Consider the following 23,310-nt stretch of genomic DNA (forward strand, 5'->3'; position numbering starts at 1 on the left):
CAGCCTTCTACTGGGCTTTTCGCAAGGTCTTGCCAACTGAGGTTAAGCTGCTGACCAGGCCTAGGCCCTAGCACTGCACAGCTTAGTCTGGGAGCCCCTTGGAGGGTCACTGGGAGAGAGGGGATGTCACTCACCTCTTGCGGGGGACCCCTGTGTACCCCTTTGGCTGCTTGCTTCCCCAGCCACGGCCACAGGAAGGGAAGTGAGACATGTGGGAGGAGACACTATGAGGTGTCTGGGAGGAAAAGGCACTGGGCTACCCAGGAACTGGTTACAAGGGAGGAACCCAAATGGCACAGCCTGGAAGGAAAAGCTGAACATGTCTCGGTGACTCCAAAGCACCCGCTGAGCTGCGTGGCCAGGCGCTTCGCCCAGCTGTGTGTGGGCAGAGGGAGGGGCAGGAGTGTGTGCATGGGAAGACGTGCAGGCTCCTGAGCGGTGATGCCCTGTGACTGCCATGGGCGAGGCGAAGCCGGATCCATAACAGTGGGCCTGGTGCGCACCTGACCAGCCGCAGACAGGGCACCAGAACGCTCAACGGCAGCTGCCTGGGCTCCATGCCCTGCTGTGCTGGGAGTCCCGGGGGGGGGGGTGCAGTGGGGAGGCCTGAAGCTGGGGGGGGGGCTGAATCTGAGTGGGGGGGGGCACAGAGCCCAGCTGGGTGGCGGCGAGGGCACAGAGCCTCGGGTGGAGGGGGCAGACGGTGGGTGGGGGCAGAGCGGGGGACACAGAGCGGGGGGCCTGAAGCTGGGCAGTGGGGGGGGGGGGGCACAGAGCCGCGGGGGGGGGGGGCAGACGGTGGGTGGGGGCAGAGCGGGGGACACAGAGCGGGGGGCCTGAAGCTGGGCAGTGGGGGGGGGCACAGAGCCTCGGGTGGAGGGGGCAGACGCTGGGCGGCGGGGAGGGGCACAGAGCCCAGCTGTGCCGCCCGGCCCATGCCCCAGGCCCGGTCCCGTTCCCCGTGCTCGGCGCTGCCCGGAAGGCCGGGCCAGGCGGGGGGGGCGCTGTATCGACCCCTCCCCGCGCGAGAAGCCATCGAGGGAGAAGGCACGACGCAGCCGCACCAGCAACAACTCCCGCAAGTAGCTGCCATGGCGGCCGCCGGCACAGGGCACTTCCGCCTCGGTAGCGGCCATGGCCGCCGCCGGCACAGGGCACTTCCGCCTCGGTAGCTGCCATGGCCCCCCCACTTCCCCGGAAGCTGAAGGCGCAGCTCCGTCACGTGACTCAGCCCGGGGCCCGGCCGGCTCCCACTCACGTGTCCGGAGGCGGAAGTGCGGGGGCGCACCGGGGCCGGGCAGGGGCTGAAGGGAGCCGACCCAGGAGCCGGGACCTTGCGGGCTCAGGGGGCAAAGGTCAGGCCGGGTGGGGCCGCGGGGCTCTGGCGCGACGCCCCCCCCCGGGCAGAGCTGCCCTTTGCCCCGCGCCCCCCCCCCCAACCAGGCTGCACTTCGCACCTGTTGTTGATGGAGACATTTCATACACTGGGGGGAGGGGGCCATGGGGCTGGGGGGCGGCACATGACACGTGGGGGGAGGGGGCATGGGGGCACGTGACACGCCGGGGGGGGGACAGGAGGCTGGGGGGGGCTGTGGGCAGGGAGGGGTATGGGCCTGTGGGGGGGGGGCGGGGGATGGGCCTGTGGGGGGGGGGCGGGGGCTGTGGCGGACGCATCCTCCCCGCGAAGGGGAGACGCAAACCTCGGGCTGAAGGGGGGGCGGTGACCTAAGGCACGTGTGGCCCTGCCGGCTGGTGCTCTGGGCTATGACGCGGGCTCGGTGTGGGGCTGTGGGCCCGGCCGGTCATGGGAAGGCACCCCCCCCCCCCCCCCCCCCCCGGGTTATGTCTGGAGCTTGGTGCAGGGAGTGGTTGGGGGGGAGGCGGGAGGAGCACAGCTGGGGCTGAGCAGCGGGGCCCCCAGCCTGCACGTTTTGTTTCTCTTTGGCTCAGGCACAGCCGGGGCTTGGATGAGCAACCTGGCTGACGTGGAGTCGTTGCCGAGCAAACGATGCTTGCCCGCGGCAGACAGATGTTTGTTGGCTTCTCAGGCTACTGGAAGCCTTTTTTCAGAGGCCGGTTCCTTCTAGTTACAAATACTGTGAGCTGTGGGGCTCTCCTGGCGACTGGCGACACCCTCCAGCAGACATGGGAAATGAGGAAGGACCCGGCGCGGAAGCGGGAGCTGGGCCGTACAGGTGTGTCTGCTGTGTGCTTGCTGTTGTAATGCAGGAGGGGTGGGCACATCCCATTCACAGAGCTCCAGTGTCTCCCCCTGCCTCCAAAAAGGACCCACCAGCTGCCTCTGACCCATTTAAATGGAATGAGGGGCAGCTTCATGCCTGGCTCTGCCCAGCCTGTGATTTCTCCTGCTCTTTGGCCTGTATTGCCGGCAGCATTGGGTGGGAGTAGGGGGCTGGAAACAGCACGTGGGGTCTACGCTGTTATTTATTATGTGTATTGTGGTAGCAAAGGGGCTCCACTGCTGGGTAAAGCCACATACACATAGCAAGCGAGAACGTCTGCCCTGAAGAGGTCAGAACCAGACAGAAGAGGAAGATGGGTACTGAGGCCCAGAGAGAATGAGGTGAGTTCCCCAGTGTAGCTCACAAGTCAGTGGTAGATCTGGGGATCATACCCAGCTGTTCCCAGTCCCTGCCCAGTGCTCATTAGGTCAGCCTTCCTTCTGTGCGCTGTCTGTCTGCCAGCTGCTGGGGCCAATCTTCCCAGCAACGTCCAACCCCTGGGGAACTGCTGCTGTTTTAACCATTCTGCTTTTAGGGCCATTTTTGCAGGGAGTCAAAGCAGCATTCAGAATATTCTAGACTGAAATCTTGCCATCATCTCCGCCCCTGTGTGCATATCTGTGTCCTTGTCTGAGGCAGGGCACATGCGCCTTTTGTAAAGGGACAGATATGCTTACAGAGCTGTGTCAATAATGCATGATGACATTGTGCTGGGCCTTTGCATTTATTAATAAGGTGGCATTTTGTTGCAGCTCGGATGTTTGCTATTGGCTGCAGCATGGGCCCGTTCATGCATTACTGGTATCTCTGGTTAGACAGAGCATTTCCTGCAAGTGGATTAAAAGGAATTAAAATTGTCCTGAAGAAAGTCTTCATTGATCAGATCGTAGCATCTCCGGCCTTAGGAATCTGGTATTTTCTGGGTAAAATATTTAATATCACTTTCTCATGTAAATGTTACTAATAGACTATTCAAATGTCTGCCCTCTCCAACACTCACAAGAACATAAGAAAGGCCATATGGGGTCAGACCAAAAGGTCCATCCAGCCCAGTGTCCTGTCTGCTGATGGTGGCCAATGCCAACACCCGTCAGTCAGGGAGCATTGAGACCCTTCTGCACCAAGCGGGCCTGTGATTGGATGTGGGAGGGCAGGCCTGCTCCTTACCCCTGAGGTTATTTCCCTGCCTTGGCTGGCAGCAGGAGGTTTCGTGTCCTCCCCCAGGGCATGGGTGCAGTGCCCAGGCTCTGTTCCAACATGTGCATTAAGCAGCTGCACTTGCAATGACTCAGAGAGCTAGCTCTCCTCCTGTTTTCCCTTTAGCTGGGGCGTGTGTGTGGGGGGGTATACTGCCCCATGGAGCTGACAGGGAGAACAGAGCCCTTGGGAGGCATGTTCTGTCCTGATAAACATAGAGCTCACAGCAAGCATGGGTTAGTGGCTGCCATGCTAAATGAAAGCACAGCCAATACCTTTTCTCCCTGCCTTACTAAGCTCCCCATATAGCTGGGAAAACCTGAGCCAGCAAAGTCCCTGGCCTGCTGAGACTAAAGATCACACTTGCTGGCTCCTTGAATTACTGCCTCCAAGGTGCTGCTACAACTTCCAGGATGACCACGAGGGGGCAGGATCAAATGTCTGCTAGTAAAGCAGGAGGCCAGGGTTGCTTGCTCACTCACCTGCAGACAATTGTGCCTTGTACAGGGATGGGGTCCCTGGAGGGGCAGACGCTGGAGGAAAGCTGGGAGGAGCTGAGAGAGAAGTTCTGGGAATTTTACAAGGTAAGGCTGCTCCGAATCCCTGAGAATCTCTCCTCCCCTTTCCTCTCCTTTCTTAATACTTGATTCTCTTTCCCAGGCAGACTGGTGCGTCTGGCCAGCAGCTCAGGTGATTAACTTCCTGTTCCTTCCTCCCACGTATCGGGTGATTTATGTGAACGTGGTGACCTTGGGCTGGGACACGTACCTTGCCTACCTCAAACACAGGGTCAGTATTACCCAGACAGGCCATCACAGGCTGCCGTAAGCGCCCCAACCACTAACCCCTTGCACTGGGGCCTTTGCTGCTCCAGCAAACCTTTAATGAATCAGGGTTTAGTCAGTTTCTTCTCTTGCGTCTGTAGCACAAGCAGCCACTCGGTGCCGAAGCTGAGCTGAAGAGCAGCATTCAGCATCACCGCACTGGGGGCTGACAAGCTGTTTGCAAGGACTGCTGCTCTGGTTCCATCTGTTCCTGTGAGATGCCAATCAAGTGCCAATTCCAGATTCGTTCCTGGGGGAGGGAGCTGGCTCCCATGCAGCCCAGAAAAAATATCCTGCTCAAGTGAACAAAATGCTTCCTGGAGACAAATGACTACCATTGTCCTGTGGCCGACCCAGCCAGCTGGGTGTGGAAGAGAAACATGAGGGGGTCTCTCTCTGAGTTAGCATTTAACTTCCTAGCCACAAACCCAGTGACTTTAAAATGAAGAATCATGTGTCAACAGGCTGCGTAACATGACTGAGTTTCTTATTCCTCCACTGACTTCTGGGGAAGCGGGGCAGGTGCGGCACGTTACTGTTTGCCACTAAGTGAGCCATGATCCTTAAAATAATCCCATGACTTGGAACCAATTTAATTTATTCTCACTGTGTCTGAAAACTGTATTTTGCTAGAAATGGTGATGTGCCAAAACGTCACTTAAAAAAAAATTATATGAGACCTTAATGACGTAGCTTGTCTTTAGAAGCAGTAACTGCACCCCAGCGTGGGAATTTAAAGCTCACCCTCTAGGAAGTGGGGGCTGCTCACTTATAACTGGAGCTATGGGGTTGGTCTTCCTTGCAGCCAGGCTGAGTGGCTGCAAACACTGATCTAAGCTCAGGCTTGAGCGGGGAGCCTGGATCAGTCAGACCCAGCTTTGTAGAAAGAGCCCCCAGTCCAGGCTTAAGAGAAAACAGCAGCAGAGTAGATGGGGTCCCTTCCCGTCACAGACCGGCGAGTGCGAGCCCATGTGAGGCCTCACGGAGCTAGGGCGTTCCAGGACGGGAACTAGTGCAGCGGTGTGGTGCCTGAGCGTCTCCTGGAGGACTCACCCCCTGGGGCTGCTGAAAATGAGCCTGAATGACTTGTGATCAGCATTAATTTATTTCGTCACAACAGCTCTTGAATACAGTGATCGTTAGGAAATTGTACTTTGACACGTTTGACATTTGTACAGTACAGCGTAGTTTTCCATATAAGTAAACGTCACAAAAATAGGAGGTTGGATGTGTGTGTATCTGTAAAATAAAGAGGGTTCACCAAGAAAAATAAATCGAGGGAAGCAACGCACCGGGTTTGGGCATTGATAGAATTCTATCTACTGCTTCACAGTCTCCACAATAACACATTGCTAGAGTAACAGACAAGGAACAGCGAGGCCTGTAGCAAACTCGCCCCCTTCAGCTGCTAGTGCAACATCCTGGGGCAGGTGGAGTGTCAACCCCATGCCCAGCATGGAATGGGGCAGCAGTTTGGTGGCTTGTTTCTTTGCTTGAGCCAAACCATCAAAGCTTTTCCTCTAGCAGGAGGTTTCCAGTGCTCCTCTGCCACCAGCCTGGGGCTGGTTTGGTACAGGAGCGCCTTGGCCCTTACTCACCTTTGCTTTTAAATAATAGATTTAAAAGTGATAGTCACAAGCAGGTTAATACCACACTGATAAAATAAATACATCTGCACAAGCACAGCACAGCATGTCACACAACGGTCACTTGCTACTTCTATTTACAGGAAGGTTGTTTTTATGTACAAGGAGGAAGACAGCAGAAGCATAAATTAGCATCTATTTATACAATAGTCAGGAACTAGCCATCCTTGGTGGGGGGAACAAAGCAGCAGAGGAATGAAAGTCAAGTGGCCCTCCAGCCAGCCAGGCAGCGCTATCGGCCAAGGCCTCTGGGCTAGCAAGGAGAACAAGCTACGGGGAGGTGTAAAGACAGGGCTGGAACAAATCTCTATGACAAACCACCTGCACTAATGCCTCACGGGGATCTAGACGTACCCTTTAGTAAGTGATTGAATTGTCAAGGTTAAAATCCACATCCACCCCAAGCCCCTGGCTGGCTGAGCTGCAACCCAACGCGTCACCCCTTCAGCAGCACTACAGCTAAGGGAGCGGGTCTCTGGTTCCAGGGGGCAGGGCTGTTTGGTCAGGACCATCAGGAGATGCTACACCAAGAGGACTCTAGTCCTTTAAGCTGCTCTCCCTTGAGCAGGGCTCTTCCCACCACCCAGCAGCAGGGATCCACCTAGGCAGGAAGGAAGGAAGCTAATGAACACATTGGCCAAGCTGAGTCAGCTGGTTAATGCAGGATTCTGCAATTAACCACCCCCACTTCCAGCTTGACAGACAATTATATATAAATAAGGGGGCACGATCAGGAACTAGTTAAAAGCAAACAACAAAAAAGTTTCTCCTACCATCCCGGGGTGGAAAACGAGGGAGCGGAAAGGGAGGGGTGACACCCCGTGGAACCTGCAGCCTCTGAGAGGGTGGCCAGAGCCCTTTCAAACCCTGCGAGGTGAGAGCAGACAGACAGCTCATCGCTATGGGCCACCCCACCAGACCTAGTGACTGGGGCCTTGAAGTGGGAGCACAACTGAGTTACTTGGAGGGGTGACGTGGCCGAAGCGGGCAGAGGGGCCGTACTGCAGTCTCTAACAGGCACAGTCCTGGTGCGGGGGTGCTTGCTGGTCAGTCAGCTGCGGCCCTGGTTTCACGCCAGTCACTGCTGGGTCCGCCGTGTCTAGGGACTCGGACATCTTCTCGCAGATAATGTCGACGAGCCGTTCGAATGTCTGCTTGACGTTGATATTGTCCTTTGCGCTGGCTTCAAAGAACTCAAAACCTGGCCAAAGGGAGACGGGAGAGCGTGAGACTGGCAGCCGGGAGGGACTTGGGGCAAGGCAGGGCTCACCAACAGGGGCCCTGCAGTGCAAGTTACCAAACCATTCCTAAGCCCTGGGAAGGATTTTTAGCTGGGATAATTAAAGACCCTGGAAATGAATCCATCCCAGGTCATTACTTTTACATGGCCCCAAATGTACATGGAAAATAACAAGGCAACCTCAGCAGCAGGCAGGGTCAGCAGCCGGGGACCATCACTGGCCAGTGAGGTCACCCCAGCTCTGTTAAATGGCCCAGGATGTTCAGCTCAGGCTCCTGCTCCCCATCGCAGGAGCTGCTGATTCAAGCTAACTAGGTCAGCCAGGGGAAGGCACCTTTACAAGCTCAGCATCTCCGACAGCAAGAGCTGAGATCCGGGGCCGGGATTCCACCAGGTTAGAACCAAGTAGCAGAGCTCAGCATCCCTAGAGCTGAGTGTTTTCTGCGCAGCCAGGAGAGAGGCCTCCCTGCGGTGACCCACGTGCGAGGGACCCCGCCTTACAAAGCCCAGGAAATACCCAAGCCTCTTTGATTGACTGACCATGTAAAGATGGGGGCTAGACGCCAGCATACTGATACCAGTTGCTTATTGTAAACTTAACATTGACTGCCCAAGTCCCTTCCAGGCAGGCAACAGAGTCCACGGGCGGGGCCGCTCCAAGCCGCTCAGGCTCCTGCTGGTTGTAGCCAGTTCTTGTCATGCTCACGATAAATATGGGAAGTCTCTGAATTTTTAAAGGGTTTTACAGCTCCTCCTCTGGGCTGTTAAATTTTAATGGGATGCTTTGCAGGGAAAAAGGTTTAGTTATAAATCCATAAAACTCGCCCCACGTTCTAACTGGGTTTAACCTGCTCGGAAATCCACCCAGGCCGACTGGTTTTCCAACCACTTTACAGCAGTAAACGCAGGGTTTAGAGGGTTGTTATAATAATAGAAACAGTTATCGAAAAACTGTAATTGCCCAGCCAGCACCAGTGTTTGTTAGAAGACAAGCCATGCTGCTACATAGTGACAGAGTTATGGCAAGTGCAATGAGTCTTAATTACATTACTCGACAGGAAAGACACACAGGTCCCCTCTCAGGGTTATAGCTCCTGTGCCTGCCATACAACCGCACCACCCACCCACCCACCTCGCAGGGTTACAGGTCTGTGCCTGCCGTACAAGTGCAGCACACCCCGTCTTCCCCACGCCTGTCAGCCCCTAAAAGATGCTTCCCAGACCTGCAGGGCACCATTACTGCCATCTCTGTCCAGATACCTTCTGGGGCAGCAGATGCTGCTGCTCAACTGGCCAAAGAACCTTCCCATGCCCAGAACTTGGCTTCTGAGTTGCTCTTGTGCAAGGCAGCGCAAAGCCCCAACAGCTCGGCAATGCCTGGAACCCTCTCAGCTGCTCACATAAGACCACGTCCTGACAGGGCTCGAGCCTCGCCAGCCGGAACCTTGCAGGGTCAGCCCGTTACCTAGCCTGGCGCTGCATGCACAGTAACCAGTACTTACCCAGGTGCTCTGCCAGCTGGCGCCCTCTCTCCGACGCCACCACTCGCTCGTCCTCCATGTCGCACTTGTTACCCACCAGCAGCACCTGTGCGTTATCCCAGGAATAGGTCTTGATCTGGGTTGACCTTAAAGTCGCAGTACGGGAACAAATAACCACAATATTCAGAGAGCAGGGCTGTGGGCAGCTGGTTATAGACGAAGGCCCAGGTTGTTAAAGGAACTGAAGCGGTGCTGTGCTCCGTGCTGCAATGCCTAAAGTGATTCAGGCACTTAGGAACCTAAATCCCACTGACAGTTAATGCAATGTAGGCTCCTAAATCAGTTAGGCACTGCAGTGCTGAGCACAGCAATACATCAATACCTTTAAAGACTCTGGGCCAAGAGTCCTAGATCCCAGCCAGAGACTGGAGCCTGGTTCTCTGGGCCAGCGGCAAGAGGCCTTCACCCCTCAGCCTCTTAGCTGGAGCCATCAAAGCTACAGAGACCCACCACAGCTGCAGCCACAGAGTGTGAAGAAACCAGCAAAGCAGGAAGAGACTAAAGAGGTAGTGAATACGGGACAGAGAGAGAAGATTACTGTAGGAACCAGTAGCACAATGCATTGGTGGTCAGCGCACCAGAGAGCGGGAGCAGAGGATGGAGACAGCCGAGACGGAAAAGCTCAACTCCAGTGCTGGTAGCAGCCTGGGCACAGCACGGCTAGTACAGAACAGACAGCAGCAGGGCAAGCTATGCTCCTTTCCTCTCCCACTCCGCTCTGCAGCTGGCCCTAGCGTGCCCAGCTGGGGTGTCCAGGGCTTCAGCTTCTCGGCAGAGACAGCCCCGAGGGGCATGCCGGGGGGGCTGCGCTCGAGTGTGCTGAAAACACTCGCCTGCTCTCTGCACCTGGGCACCAAGTGCCAGTGGGTGGGAAAGGATTTCGGTCGCTGCCCATCCGGGAACCAGCCTCCTAGGGGGAGAGCTCGGGACCCCGTCGCCAGCGGCCAGAGCCAGCCAGCTTGCCACCAGCAGCGCGAGTTGCACAGAAGGGGCTTGCAGGATCAGCCCAGCACAGGCTTGGTGAAAGGCCAGGAGCTGTGCACATACGTGGGACTCTCCAGCTACACAGTAGGCCTGGGGAAGAGGGGGGCAGAGCTCTAGGGTGAATTTCTGAGATTCCCAGTGATCCAGGGCCGAAAGCAGAGCCTGTGGAAGTGGGAACCAGGCCACGCTAGACTGACCGGCCCCTCTCTGAACACCCTCGGGGGCTGTTTCATTCTTGCATTGGGGAGGGAGCGGGTGTCCCAAACAGCCAGCCAGGCTCAGTGCCAACAGGACACGTTCCAGCCCAGATCCCAGGTCTAGCTCCACGGACACGGCCCGTCAGCGGCTGCTTGGGGCACCCTGGTGCCCGGCTCGGTGCCGCTCTCCTGGCCTGCTGCAGAAGTGTTCCTGGGGGCTCTGAGCTCGTCTTGCTGTCGTGGGCTGGGGGAGGAGGCTCCTGGCCCAGAATTTCTGCAAGGGCTGCACTTCGTTTGGCTCAGGCGCAGCCACAGCCCACGCGGGCAGGTTATTAGCCAGGCTGCTGACAGCACAGAACTCAAGGCCAGGGACTGCCCTGCGGGGGGAGCCATGCGGGCTGCATTACAGCTGCAGGCACGAAAGCACCAAGCCACACAGCCCCTGTCCCCTCACACCTGGGCAGAGGCCAGGAACCGCAGTGCACAGGGGAGGGAGACGCTCCAGGTGGCAAACCTTGCCCTGTCTCTGGGCGACAAGAGCTGGGGGCATCGCAGGCCAGGCCGGCTCCCGGCCCCACCCCGCAGAGATGTAATTCCCCAGAGGTAGGAAACACCCATTTCAAATGGGGTGGGGGCCGCAGCGGAGAGATGGCCAGCAGCAGCCGTGCAGAGTCCAAGCTGCAGCCCCAGGAGGAGGCAGGGGGTGCAGGTGCCAAGGGTGTTTCCTTAGCAGAGGGCAGGGGAGGATTGTAAGTGGGCGAACATCTTGGCAAGCTCTGAGAAGGCAGCAGCCCCTTAGGAGCACGGCTCCGCAGCAGAGCAGGCCCCAGAGGGCACCTGGTGACCAGCTGGCAGCAGAGAGTCTGTGCTGTCCGCAGAGCTGCCACACGCAGGGAGTGGCACCACAGTCCGTGGGCAGGCAGAGACATGGCACGGGGGAGGGGTCCCAGCTACAGTCCAGCTGGCGTGTTCGGGCCTGGGGCTGGGCAGAAGCACAGTTAGACACCTGCTGAGTGGCCAGGCTGCCGGGTCCCAGCTGGCTCTGCACAGCTCCCCCAGCACGATGGAGAGGTCCCGCCCCCTCCCCCGGCTCTGCTAACGAGACGCTGGCACGGCAGTGCCAAGGCTCAGGGTCACTTTCCCTTCCCGGTGCCCTCAGAGCCGCCCGCTCACCAGTCCTGCACGGCGTTGAAGGACTCCTCGTTGGTGATGTCGTACATCAGGATGAAGCCCATGGCCCCCCGGTAGTACGCGGTGGTGATGGTCCGGTACCTCTCCTGGCCTGCGGTGTCCTGGGGAGACCAGAGCAGAGTCACTTGGGAGCAGCAGCGCCAGGAGCTGCCCTGAGTAATTCAAGGGTCCCTTGGAGAGACACCCCCCCTGCAGCACAAAGCACGGCCGGGTCCAGGGAGAGCCCAGAGGCAGGCCCTGGGCCGGGGTGCCAGAGCTCAGGGCAGGAAGGACATGGGAACCCACCCTAACTCCCGTGCTGCCCCGGAGCTCCAGCACTGTGAGACGGGCGGAGATGGATCCTGCCTCCGAGATTTAAAGAAGGAAAATCCAGTGTTTAGCCAAGTCTCTGGAACTTTCTCCCAGGGCTGCTGACCCCCACCCAGAATGATCTAGGGCACAGGGCCAGGCCAGTGCGCCCCACTGCCCCGTATGGCACCTCCTGGGCTGGGAGTGCAGGACACAGCACAGCACCTCTCCCACACACCCCCTCCCAAGCCCGGCAGTGAGATCACAGCCAAGCAACCCTGCGTGTGCCACGGGGGACAGGGCCTCCGGGGAGCCCTGCTCAGCAGCGGGGGTAAGGGGGGGACCGTGACTCCCTGTCACTGGGTTCTCCCAAGGCAGCTGGGAGGCTCAGTCAGGCCTGCAGCGGAGCTGCCTGCGATTCGCCATAGCAACCCGTCCCTGTGCCAAACGGAGCCCTGGTCCCGCACGCCGCGCCCAGCTCCAGGGACAGGTGGTGGTTTGCTGCCTCGCGCGGGCGACTCTCGCAGCCAGAGCTGGTGGGCCCAGCGGCCCTCCCTTCCCAGCCCTGCATGCGGCTGCACCGGGGCCGGCAAGTGTCAGAGAGATGCCTGCAGACACCTCCTCCATGGCCCCTCAGGTCACTGCACCCTCTGCCCCAGGCCTCCAGCCATTGCTGCTGAGACACTCCTCACCCCACGGACCCCCCCAGCCCCTGCCCCAGGCCTCCAGCCATTGCTGCTGAGACACCCCCTGCCACACAGACCCGCACAGCCCCTGCCCTCCCATTTTGGCACGTTTTGCCTCCCAGCAAGGGACCGTTCTGCTGTCTGCAATGCTACTGGGGGAAGCTGAACGCGGCCCCCGCAAAGCACCCTGAACTCGGCTCTCCTGAATTAACCCCCACTCTGCACTCCCGGGGCAGCGGCTTCGTTAGGCTGGGAAGTGGCGCACGTGCCCACAGACCCCTCCCCGCTCGGCCAAGAGTCACCAGGCTCCGCGCTGCTCGGGCTCCAGCACCCTGAGCCTTTCACCGCTGCAGCAGGCAGCTCAGAGCCGCGCAGCAGCATTTCACATCCCCCGGTAACGAGGGCAAAGCCACCACAGCTAAATCTGTCGCTCCAGCTGCTCCTTCAGCTCTGCTGCTTAGACTGTTCCGGGCCCTTCTGTGATTAAGCTCTGTGCTAATTGGTATCCGGCCTCCCTGGGGAGGCAGGGAGCCTGTCAGCACACGGCGCTGTTTCTTTATGCCACACGCCGTCCATGGAGCGTGAGGCCACCTCTGAGCGTCCTGGAGCCAAGGCCTTGGGCTAATGGCTCAATGGAGCCTTCCATGTTAGGAGCCCGGCGCGTCAGAGGGGGTGCGCACGCGCGTGTCCTGGGGTGCAGAGCAAGGGGCAGCCCGGGATCGCTCTGCAGGGCCCCGCCCGGTGGAGGAGCTGGGAGAGGCAATGCTGTCGAGCTGGGCTTAGAACAGCCCTGAGCACGGGGTGCTCAGGTCCTAGGAGGCAGAATAGGCCACAGCCACCGCTGTCCCACACGGACCCCAGTCCCCCAGCACCCCAGGACCCCTCTCCTGAAATGGCCACTCCGCCATGGGCAAGGGGGCTGTGGGGCGGGCAGAGGGCTGGCAGCAGATGCAGGAGGCTCACGCTTAGTGGAAGCGGTTAATTAGCAACCTGTGTCCTGGGGAGAAAGAGCGTTAAAGAAACCGGAACCGGCGCCACCCACGTGATGTCTGCCCTTCGGAAAACACTCTGGGCAGGTTATCATTCCGTGAACATCTCCCCCAGCAAGCACTGATCCCATGATGCCCACCATGGACTGCCCAGAACACACCAGCTGTGCTGAGCCAGGCACACCATGCAGCAGCCACGGCCAGGGGCCAGTCTAAGCTGCAGGGAAGTCGAGGGTGGCCGAACGTGACTCCCCGGACTGAGGCCTGCCCAGGACTCTGGGTTATCACCCCAGCCCTGGAGGGGCCAGCTGGGCCGGGGAGGTGTCAGTGCACGTCTCCTGAGCCGGATGGCTGCCCCACACGTGACATACAGAACCACAGAGCCCCCCTCACTGCATCCCCCACCCGCCAGCGCGTGCAGCGACCACGGCCCCTACCCAGATCTGCAGCTTGATGCGCTTGTCGTTCCTGTAGATGGTTTTGACTTTGAAGTCGATGCCGACGGTGCTGACGAAGGCGGGAGTGAAGGAGTCATCAGCGTACCGGAACAGGAACGAGGTCTTCCCCACGCTGCTGTTCCCGATGATCAGGATCTTGAACATGTAGTCGAAGTTTTGATCCGAGGATTCCTTCTGGCCATAGCGGGAGTCGGTAGCGGAAGCCATCTGCAAAGGGAAGCATAAGGCAGAGCTGGGCTGGTGAGGCACGTGCTCCCTGGGGGATTCAGCCATGCTCAGCTCCATGGAGTAACCAGGGTGGTTGCTCCCCGCTCAGACCCAGAGACCCCACCATCAGCTTCTGGGAGGTCAGAGCGAGGCCACATCACATAGTATTGCACCCCGCCAACCCTCTGGGTGCAGTAACATGGGCGGGCGGCGTGAACCACCAGAAATGGCACCTAGATATGCCCACCCTTCTGCCCTGCAACAGGGAGGGGGGAGGCTCATGGGGGGCTCTTCCTGTGGGTCATATCTGGTGTCATCCACAAAGGAGCACTGAAGCGTTCAACGCTCTGGAACGAAGGTACAAGGTTTCCCAGCAGGGGCGGAGTGACCAGAGAGCTGGGAACAGAATCCAGGTCTACGCACACCCAGAACGGCTCGGTCAGATTTTAAACCTGCTCCTCTCTGCCACGCCGTTTTAGGATAACCCTGAGACCCCAGGCCTGCATGAGCCTGGGACCTGCCCCGTGTTTCCCCACTGGCAGCTGGGGGTAATCACAGCACATGCCACCCACCAATGCGGCTGACGCAGGAAGTTGGGCCCGGCAGAGGATGCCAGCCCCGAGCCATCTGGGCTCTCTCATCCAGCCTCTCCCAGATCTAGCTATTCCACAGGATCTCCCTGCCCTGTTCACGAGCCGGAAGCCGCAAGGCCCATCAGACCAGAGGCCTGGGCTCCCTTTCTGTCCCAGCACATACTCGAGGTACGTTACACCCAAAAGTCAATGAGGGGGAAGAGGCCTATTCCACCCAACCCAGTCCCCAGCCAGAGCAAGGCTGATCCTACGGCCTGCTCCCCAGGCACAGCTCCCCCCATCCCACCCTGGAGAGCCCCATCAGGGACTGACGCCTTCCTGCTGCCCACCTCGAGTCTCTCCATCTTCATTGCACCCCCTGGCCCTGCCCTCAGCAAAGCGCCCCACGAAATCCCCGCAGGCTGCTGCTGCTTGGCCGAGCTAGGCACAGCTCAGCCCCTCCGGCCCCCCAGGCACTGCCCCTGCTCTCCCCAGACCTTCCTGCACTGGGTCTGCCAAGGGCTGGTACGGGGGGCCTCGGCACCCCTCTGACTTGGCTAAAGCTCCCACTGCCCTTGCCAGCGATCCTTGCACCCCCTGCCAGGGTGGTGAGAGGTGCCGGGTGGGGACAGTCCTGAAGTCGGAGGCCCTTTGATTATCCACTGAGCAGGCACAGCACCCTGGGCAGCTGGTGTCAGCTCCCCTCCCCCCGGCCCCGGGGAGTCCAGGCACCACGGCCCATTCGGGCCGGGGCCCCTGGGGGGATGGGCAGCACGGGGGCCAGTCCGTTCCAGGTGTGGCAGCAGTTCTGTGCCGGGCCCCGCAGAGCCGCCAGGGATCCAGACTCATGACGACGTTTTTGAAGCCTGTTGCTGGCAAGTGATGGATATTCAGGGTCTGAACAGCTGGTGGAGACACAGCGAGCGGAGAACTCCGGGTCCTTGGCACTGTGCACAGCCTGTGTGTGTGAAAAGAGGCAAGCTGCTCCTCGGGTCCAGTGGGGCAGGGAAGAGAGCGTGGGGAAAATGGAAGGTCTGACAGACAGACAGGCCCCTGAAGAGCAGCCCTTTGCCTGGAGCCCACGCGGCTCCCGGCGCAGGCAGGACGGCTCTCTGCAGTACCGAGATGGACCGGGAGCCCAGCTCGCAGGAGCCTCACGGGCGTGGCCAGTTCCTCCCTGGAACGCTGCAGTGTCTGCACAAGGGCCTCTGCTGCTTCTGCCCATCACCCCCTGTGTCTCCTTCCTGCCCAGCTGCTAGAGTGAACTGCAGCAGGGCACCAGGCCACGCTTAGCCTGCGCCACAAGTCCTGCTTCCTCCCCAGCGTGGAGGGGCTAACCCAGGGCAAGCTCTAGCCCAGACTCCTGGGCTGAGAGTCCACCCAGCTTCAGCACAAAGCAGACTCAGGTCTTTGCCGCAAACTCCTCCACTGCTAACGTAGCTGTGAACTACCCCAGCACGTGCGTCAATCAAAACAGGACCCTTGGGGCTTCTAACGGAAATGGTGCGATAACCCTGCAACAGCAAGGTCCCCCAAGGGTCTGTACGGGGACCAACAATGTTCAACGTATTCATAAATGATCTGGAAAAGGGAGCGAACAGTGAACTGGCAAAATGTGCAGATGATATAAAATTACTCAAGATAGTTAAGTCCAAAGCTGACTGTGAAGAGTTACAGAGGGATCTCCCAAAACTGGGTGGCTGGGTAACAAAATGGCACCTCGAGACTCAGTCTAAGTGCAAAGTCATGCACGCTGGAAAACAATCCCAGCTATGCATACGGAATGATGGGGTCTAAATTAGCTGTTCTCACTCAAGGAGGAGAACTTGGCATCATCATGGCTAGTTCTCTGAAAACATCCGCTCGATCGGAAAAATCAGCCAAAAAAGTAAACAGAATGTTAGGAACCATTAGGAAAGGGATAGATCATAAAACAGAAAATATCACAAGGCCACTGTATGAATCCACGGTACACACACACCTTGAACCGTGTGTGCAGTTCTGGTCACCCCAATTCAAAAAATATATATGCGAATGGGAAGAGGTACAGAGAAGGGCAAGAAAAACTGCTAGGGGTGTGGAACAGCTGCTCTGTGAGGAGAGATTAAAAAGGCGGGAACTGCTGAGCTTGGAAAAGAGACGCTAAGGGGGGGATGTGGTCGAAGCTATGGAAACATGACTGGTGTGGGGAAAGTGAAAGTGAATAAGGAAGCGTTATTTATCTTTTCACATGACACACAAGCTAGGGGGTCACATGCTGAAAACAAACAAAGGGAAGTGCTGCTTCAAGCCGTGGAACAACCCACGGTCGTTGCCTGGGACACTGTGAAGGCCAAAAGTAGAACTGGGCTCCAAAGAGAGTTCGATATGTTCATGGAGGACAGGCCCGTCGATGGCTGTTAGCCAAGACTGTCAGGGATGCAACCCCACGCTCCGGACACCCCTCAACCTCCAACCGCCGGAAGCACCTGGCACTGGCCACCGTGAGAGACGGGATAGTGGGCTAGATGGACCATTGGTCTAATGCCGGCATCACTATTCCTCGACCAGTGGTGCCCAAAGGCCCGGCGGGGCTCAGAGCACTGCACAGACACAGTCCCTGCCCAGGAGAGCTTTCTATCGGCAGAGACAGGGCAGGAGAAAGGGAATACAATCCCCACTTTGCAGGTTGGCAATGGAGCCCAGAGAGGTTATGGGCGGGATTCTCAGTGGCCAACTCCCCTGGAGTTTCAATGGGAACTGGGTGCCTGAACTCTCTCAGCTGCCTTTGACAGCCCCACCCCAGTGACACAGGACCTCTGGGGCAGAGCAAGGAACCGAGCCCAGATCTCAAGACTCTGTCTAGAGCCTTCCCCACTAGGCTGCGTGAATGTGGAGAGGCACCTGGCGGAAGGCGCACAGCGAGAGAGCCCGGGGCTTCTCCTGGACAATCCAGAGCAAAATTCCTGAGAACCAAGGGCAGGCCTGTGCCACTACGTGTTCCAGGGATGCAGCAGGGCAGACAGCACCAGCAAACACTGTTGCTCTGGGCGGTCCATAGAGCTTCGAATGCAAGAATAGCTCCAGGAGGTCTGTATTTACTAGGTCCTGAGACAAACCCTCCCCCCAGAAATTAATGCTCCCTGTGAAGTAACAGTCCAAGTGCACCATGATGTTTTTCCCATTATATAAGCTTCCTCTAGAGAAACCCTTGAAGCGAACAGCTTGCATGAATAGATAAGGTTCCAATTTCCTTCTTGAGGCAGCCAGCCAGTGTGGGCCTTTGATCCATGCAGCTGTGATGTTCCTGCACTCTGCCTGAACCAACGCAAAGCCAGGCCTCCACTACGGGGTCTAATGTGCATCCCGCCAGCCTGGGTGCTGGCAGCAGCCGAAACCATGCAAACAAAGTAAGATGTTTTAACATAAGAATGACCACAGTGGATCAGACCAATGGTCCATGTAGCCCAGTGTCCTCCAACAGTGGCTGGGGCAAGACGGGTCAGAGGGAATGAGTGGAAGAGGGCAATTCATTGAGTGATTCATCCCGTTGCCCAGTCCGAGCGTCTGGCAGTCAGAGGTTTAGGGACACCTGGAGCGTGGGGTTGCGTCCTTGACCACCTTGGCTAATAGCCATCGATGGACCTATCCTCCAGGAACCGATCTACTCATCTAGAGATTTGCCTAGTTTTACAACAGGTAACCTTAAAATAACTAGCGGGGTCAGTACAAACTAAAATTTCATACAGACAATGACTGGTTTATACTGCTCTATAGACCATACACTGACATAAGTACAATATTTATATTCCAATTGATTTATTTTATAATTACATGGTAAAAATGAGAAAGTCGGCCATTTTTCAGCACTGGTGTGCTGTGACACTTCTGTATTTTTAGGTCTGATTTTGTAAGCAAGTCGTTTTTAAAGGGCGGTGAAACTTGGGGGTGCACAAGACAAACCAGACTCCTGAAATGGGCACAGTAGTCTGGAAAGGGTGAGAGCCACTGCTCCACACCAGTCATGACTTTATAAACCTCTATCATAGTCCCCCTTAGTCGTCTCTTCTCTAGACTGACAAGCCCCTGTCTTTTTAATCTCTCCTCATAGGGTAGCGGTTCCATCCCTCTGATCATTTTTGTTGCCTTTCTCTGTACCTTTTCCATTATAAACCCAACTGTGCCCCCTACACGCCCCATTTTCTAAAGTCATACCAGCCCCAATATTAGTGGGTTAAGTTTAGTGCCAAGGTAGAATTCCCCCCTCCACGTTTACCTGAACTGGACATTCAGCTCCCGAATACTGACACCCTACAAACAAAGGCATTCACTGAAGCTCGTTATGTCTATTATTGTGCCACTTTGTAACAAAAGGAGCGGGTTCTCCAAGCTGAGATCTACGCCCAGGTCTGAGATGACTTGGTTGTGATCAAACATGATGAGTTGTTAAACATTTTTAGCAAGGGCCCTGTTATGGATCATCAGCCCCAACACACACTGCACAGCACAACATGTCCATGAGAGACCAAGGGCAACATTTTCAAAAGGGCCCACGTGTCAGTTACACAGCTGCTGCCCCCGCCCAGTGCAGACATGGTCTCACTTTCTCTTTTTCCTGCAGAGCCAGACCGCGAAGCTGAGCTCGACTCTCCAGGGTCTGTGCGTTTGCACAGCACCTACCACAACGGGGACCAACCTGGCTGTGGCCTTGAAGGACTATTGCAATGTAAATGTCAAACCACCACAACAGAGAGGAGAACCAGCCCCTGCAATACTGAAGTGAAGCAGAGACACCATTTGTAAATTCAGACATTAAGAATTGGGGGTCACCACCTCTAAGCTTCAAACATGACATCGCCAGACCCCAGTGGGAGGACAAGAGCAGGAGACAATTACCGTCACTGCGTAATCACTCTCCTGGGGTGAACAGCTCCCAACCTGCTCCCCAGCCCCGCACACACACAGGACCCCTGCTCCTCTGACTGTCGCAGATTCGTGGACGGCTGGGAGGAGAAGCCAGATGATCAAGATTGGCTGTTTTGCTAAAAGACCTTCTCTGGGAATGATTTGGGGGAAGTCCTGGGGCCCATTCTCAACAGGGGGGGACACTAGATGCCTGCAGTAGATTCCAAGGCCAGAAAGGTGCTGTTCCCGAGCTTCTTAAGAGGGAGAGCCTGCAGCAAGCCGTAACAGGCTGATTGGAGGCCCCCACCTGTCTCAGAAGGTTCACCAGGGACCACCCCTTGACCCCTCTGTAACCCTTAGTAGCTTTTTTTTCGGGGGAGAGGGGGCAATAAACTTTTCAACTTGGAGCAGAGTACGAACTGATGCAGGAGCATCTTCCTGAATCTGCAGACAGACTTTTCCAGTGCCTCTGCTGCTGCAGGGAAGAGTTCTTTTCAGCAACAGCATGAAATTAAGACGAGGTGTATCAGTTTCAAGCATTTAGTCTCAGCACCTCAGGGAAAAGCAAGAACCACGTCAATTTCAAGTTGGGTGCTCCAGTCATCTGCAGTAGGGAGGGCACAACCCAAGATGGCTGTGGGAAGAAGCATAGAAGCACAAACCCCCTCTCCTTGCAATAGGCAGGAGGTTCTCCAGACAGGCAAATCCTTCTCCCTTCCAGCAGCTTCACATTTACCAATCCCCTACCACCCGGCCCTGAGAAAGAGCCCTGAGCATGGTCCAGGGGCAGCACATTGGTAAGAATCCGAGAGCCAGGGAGGGAATGGGGGTTGGCTACCACTTCACACTAGGGAGATGCCCTTATACCCTGCAGATGCTCAGATTTTCAGGCTGGCCCCTGGCTAATAGTTTCAAATCTCTGGTGACGTTTTCCTAGCCCTATTTATAAAGCACAGAAACTAGATTCGGCTCCATCTGAGTTGTACCAGGATGCACAGTAACATGAGCTTTTAGCTCCAAGATTTAAGTATGTGGGCTATGGCTCGCAAAGGGGTTTACTGACTCTCTCCCTTTACTGTCAATGGAAATGAACAAGTTGGGCGAGTTGCCTCTTCCTCTGTTTTAAGGTCACCCTTTGCAATGGAAAATCAGAGAATCCAGAGCCACAAAGTACTTTTTTTCCTTTCTGTGAAATAATATCAGGAAATGCGACCTTATAACCTCATTCATAGTCACTACTGGGCAGACGCCTCTTTGATTCTCTAATCGCATCTCCTGAGAAATTGTTGTATCTTTGTTTTAGTCTCTGATCACTTAACATTCAAGCAACAAGGTACGCGGGGCAAGAGTGTATGCAAGGCGCTGTACGTACGATGCACAAGGCAAAAGGTTGAGCAACTTCAGTTTTGAGTGCAAAATTCACCCAGAAATACATGGCCACTTTCTGATTCCCTTTATCAAACTGAACTTACAAACAGCCAGGAGAAGGAGAGTTTTTGTTTTACAAGTGCTGTCCCAAGTCCAAAGGCACCTCAAACAGGGAACAGTCGGACATGCTGGACAGTACAGCTGTGGTCATGTCATTACATGCCGTCAGGAAGCTTTAATGGTGCGCTGAGCTGAACTCCATTTCCTAATAAGCTGCACAATTCAGAGTTTGGGGGGAAAAAAAATCGAGAGAATTTTCAGCCTCGGAGAAATCGGCCCTGCTCCATTTCTCTAAAGCCAAACAGAAGAAAACCTCTGAACACGTGTATGAATAAATCCTGTTTACACAGCTAATCTGACAGCAATCCAGAGCCAATGGGAACTATACAATCCAGCAAGTCACTTAGCTCATTTTAACAATATGCAATTTAACTCAAATAATGGGTCTCGACATAATATTAGTCATTTGGCCCTTGGGGACCAAGTTCATATTTAGAGAAACATTTTATTGCTACATTAAGCCAGCCACTTAGTGAGCTAGCTCCTCCAATGCATTTTAATTATGGGACTCTTAATACCTACATGCAGCTTTACTGTATACCATCTCCAAGTGTCTGCATTAAACGATATGCAGAGGGACAGACACCTCCTGGCACAGGCACATGGAGATCCCAGCAATGAGCTAGCACTCCAGAGAGAGGGAGGGTGATTCCCCACTAGCCCCCACGACTTAGTGTTTGTCACCCAAGTAAAAGCATCTCTCTCCTGCCAAGGCGCAAACGGAGTCCCATCGTAAGGGGCAGTGCAGATCAGGCGTGGAGGTGGGCTCCATTTCTGTAATGCCTCTAGACAGAGCAGCCCAGAACACACTGTCCTGGCCTGGCTGAGCAGCAGGCCTCTATGGCAAGATTCTCTGTAACCTCACAGTGTCCTGGTGTAAAATAACGGACACTAGTAACCCTGCGCTAACGAGCAAAGCTTGGTGTGCAGGCAGATTTGGGTCAGTAAAGTCTGAGAATTACACTGACCTAGGCAAGGCACGTTTCTGCAGTAAGGAAGAGGGTAACAATGGAGCTGGGCTGCACCTAGGATCTGGGCAATGAGTATCTTTCATCAGCTAGTGCTTTTCTGAGGGAGGGAGCAGAGCGGGACGGAGACAGAATCAGTTTTATTCTGTAGAGATAGCAGGGCTGAAAAGGGTTCATGGTATTTCTGTACCAGAAGCGTCTCCCCTAGCAGTGGGCGCTCTTCTCCAGCTCCCTAGCTGTTTTCTTCTGGAAACTTCATCCTTTAATATCACCCAAGAAACACAAAACACCCATCATGGAGGCGGACCACCTCATTCACTGGTTTGCCTTCACCATGCAAACATCACTAAGTGCACAGATGCCAAGGCAAACAGTCACTCAGGCCCCCACATCCATTTTGCTCTCTATTTTAAAAGCGGAGTTAGGCACACGTGAAGTTAGTTATACCACCCATCAAAACGAGAGCAATGCAGTAACCTTATACACCACCACATTGTACAGCAGGGACCAACAAAGTTGCATGCCTGGTTGGATGTGTTAATAAATGACTGTCAGAGACTCAGGGGTTGAGTGGATGCAGGTGGATTCAAGCTATTCAGTTGCCTGTAGCATTCAGCCCTCAGAGTCCCGCCCTGCCATCAATCATTCATATTAAAACATCCTTAACCAGCTCGCTGTTATTTTATTTAAAAGGCTTTCTCTGGATGGCATCAGTTAGCACCCCCCCCCCCCAAAAAAAACACTGGCAGAAAAAGCTGCATGCACAGAATGGCTCCTCTTGCAAACACCACCTCTATGTTATTCTTTGAGGCCCAGCCAAATCTTCTGACCTGGCACCAACCAAGAGAAATGTCTCACCTAGAGCCGAGAGAGAGAAATATTCAGTGACCCTATTGGGTTCCCTCAACCTCCATGTTTCCCCACACCGCCAGCTGAGGAATCACATTTGCAGAGCTTGGCAAATCACTAGAATGGATTCAGCCTCTGCTCCAAACCCGACCCTTCAATGTGTTTTATACAGACCCCGAAAATGCCCCATCACCCTTAATCCAAGCGCCAGGTGGGAGGCCACGGGAGTTCCCGGGCACCCCAGGGCCCCTCAATCCCACCGCCAGACGCGCAGCGTAGGTGGGGGGGGGAGCTGATTTGCTCCCCCCAGGCCGGCAGAGATGGAAATGGATGCAGAACGCTGACCCCCCCCCCATTGCTCTGCCATGCTAGGAGCCCCCCCAAGCACACAGCTCCCCTCCCCCATCCTTCAGCAGGAGCCCCGCCCGGTGCATCCCCCGCCCGGTGTCAAATGAAGGTCATCGCCCTGCACGCGGGGGGCCGGGCGGGGCTGCCCGGGGGGGGCGCGCGCTCACCTCTGGATCGCGCTCCCCAGGCTCCTCTTGCACCAAATGCAGCAGCAGCGCGCGCGGCCCCGGCAATTGCAGAGCCCGGCTGACGTCGCCAGCATTCCGAAGGGGCGGGGACCGGTATGCAGATGAAAAGTGACGTCAGGAGGCCGCAGACGACCCATTCCGAGCTTCTCCCTCAAGATTCCCGAGGAGGCGGGCTCCTACCCAGTCTTGCGCGATGATAGGCCCGCGCTAATGATTGACAGCATGAAGGTGAACCCACTCGACGCTTGCGTGAAATTTTGAGTGACAGCCGCGAGCTTCCTAGGGAGGCCCGCTGGCCTGGTCCCTCAGGGATGGCAGAGCC

General features: G+C 56.3%; 2 protein-coding genes across 2 annotated transcripts; one reads left to right on the forward strand and one right to left on the reverse strand.

Annotated features, from left to right (window-relative positions):
* Nucleotides 1-1,254: 1,254 nt before the first annotated feature.
* Nucleotides 1,255-5,212, forward strand: MPV17L2 (MPV17 mitochondrial inner membrane protein like 2). The gene is made up of 6 exons (XM_044998496.1): nucleotides 1,255-1,355; nucleotides 1,951-2,195; nucleotides 2,996-3,166; nucleotides 3,948-4,024; nucleotides 4,101-4,229; nucleotides 4,366-5,212. The coding sequence occupies exons 2-6, from the start codon at nucleotides 2,009-2,011 to the stop codon at nucleotides 4,432-4,434; spliced, it is 633 nt and encodes a 210-aa protein (XP_044854431.1). The 5' UTR covers nucleotides 1,255-1,355; nucleotides 1,951-2,008; the 3' UTR covers nucleotides 4,435-5,212.
* A 138-nt stretch (nucleotides 5,213-5,350) lies between these two features.
* Nucleotides 5,351-23,101, reverse strand: RAB3A (RAB3A, member RAS oncogene family). Its single transcript, XM_044998495.1, has 5 exons — nucleotides 22,968-23,101; nucleotides 13,464-13,691; nucleotides 11,046-11,164; nucleotides 8,653-8,777; nucleotides 5,351-7,111 (listed from the first exon to the last, which is right to left on the reverse strand). Exons 2-5 carry the CDS (start codon nucleotides 13,689-13,691, stop codon nucleotides 6,921-6,923), a joined length of 663 nt encoding a protein of 220 aa, XP_044854430.1. The 5' UTR covers nucleotides 22,968-23,101; the 3' UTR covers nucleotides 5,351-6,920.
* Nucleotides 23,102-23,310: the final 209 nt, after the last annotated feature.

This window comes from Mauremys mutica, chromosome 24 (assembly GCF_020497125.1).
Source record: "Mauremys mutica isolate MM-2020 ecotype Southern chromosome 24, ASM2049712v1, whole genome shotgun sequence".
Classification (NCBI taxonomy): Eukaryota; Metazoa; Chordata; order Testudines; family Geoemydidae; genus Mauremys; species Mauremys mutica.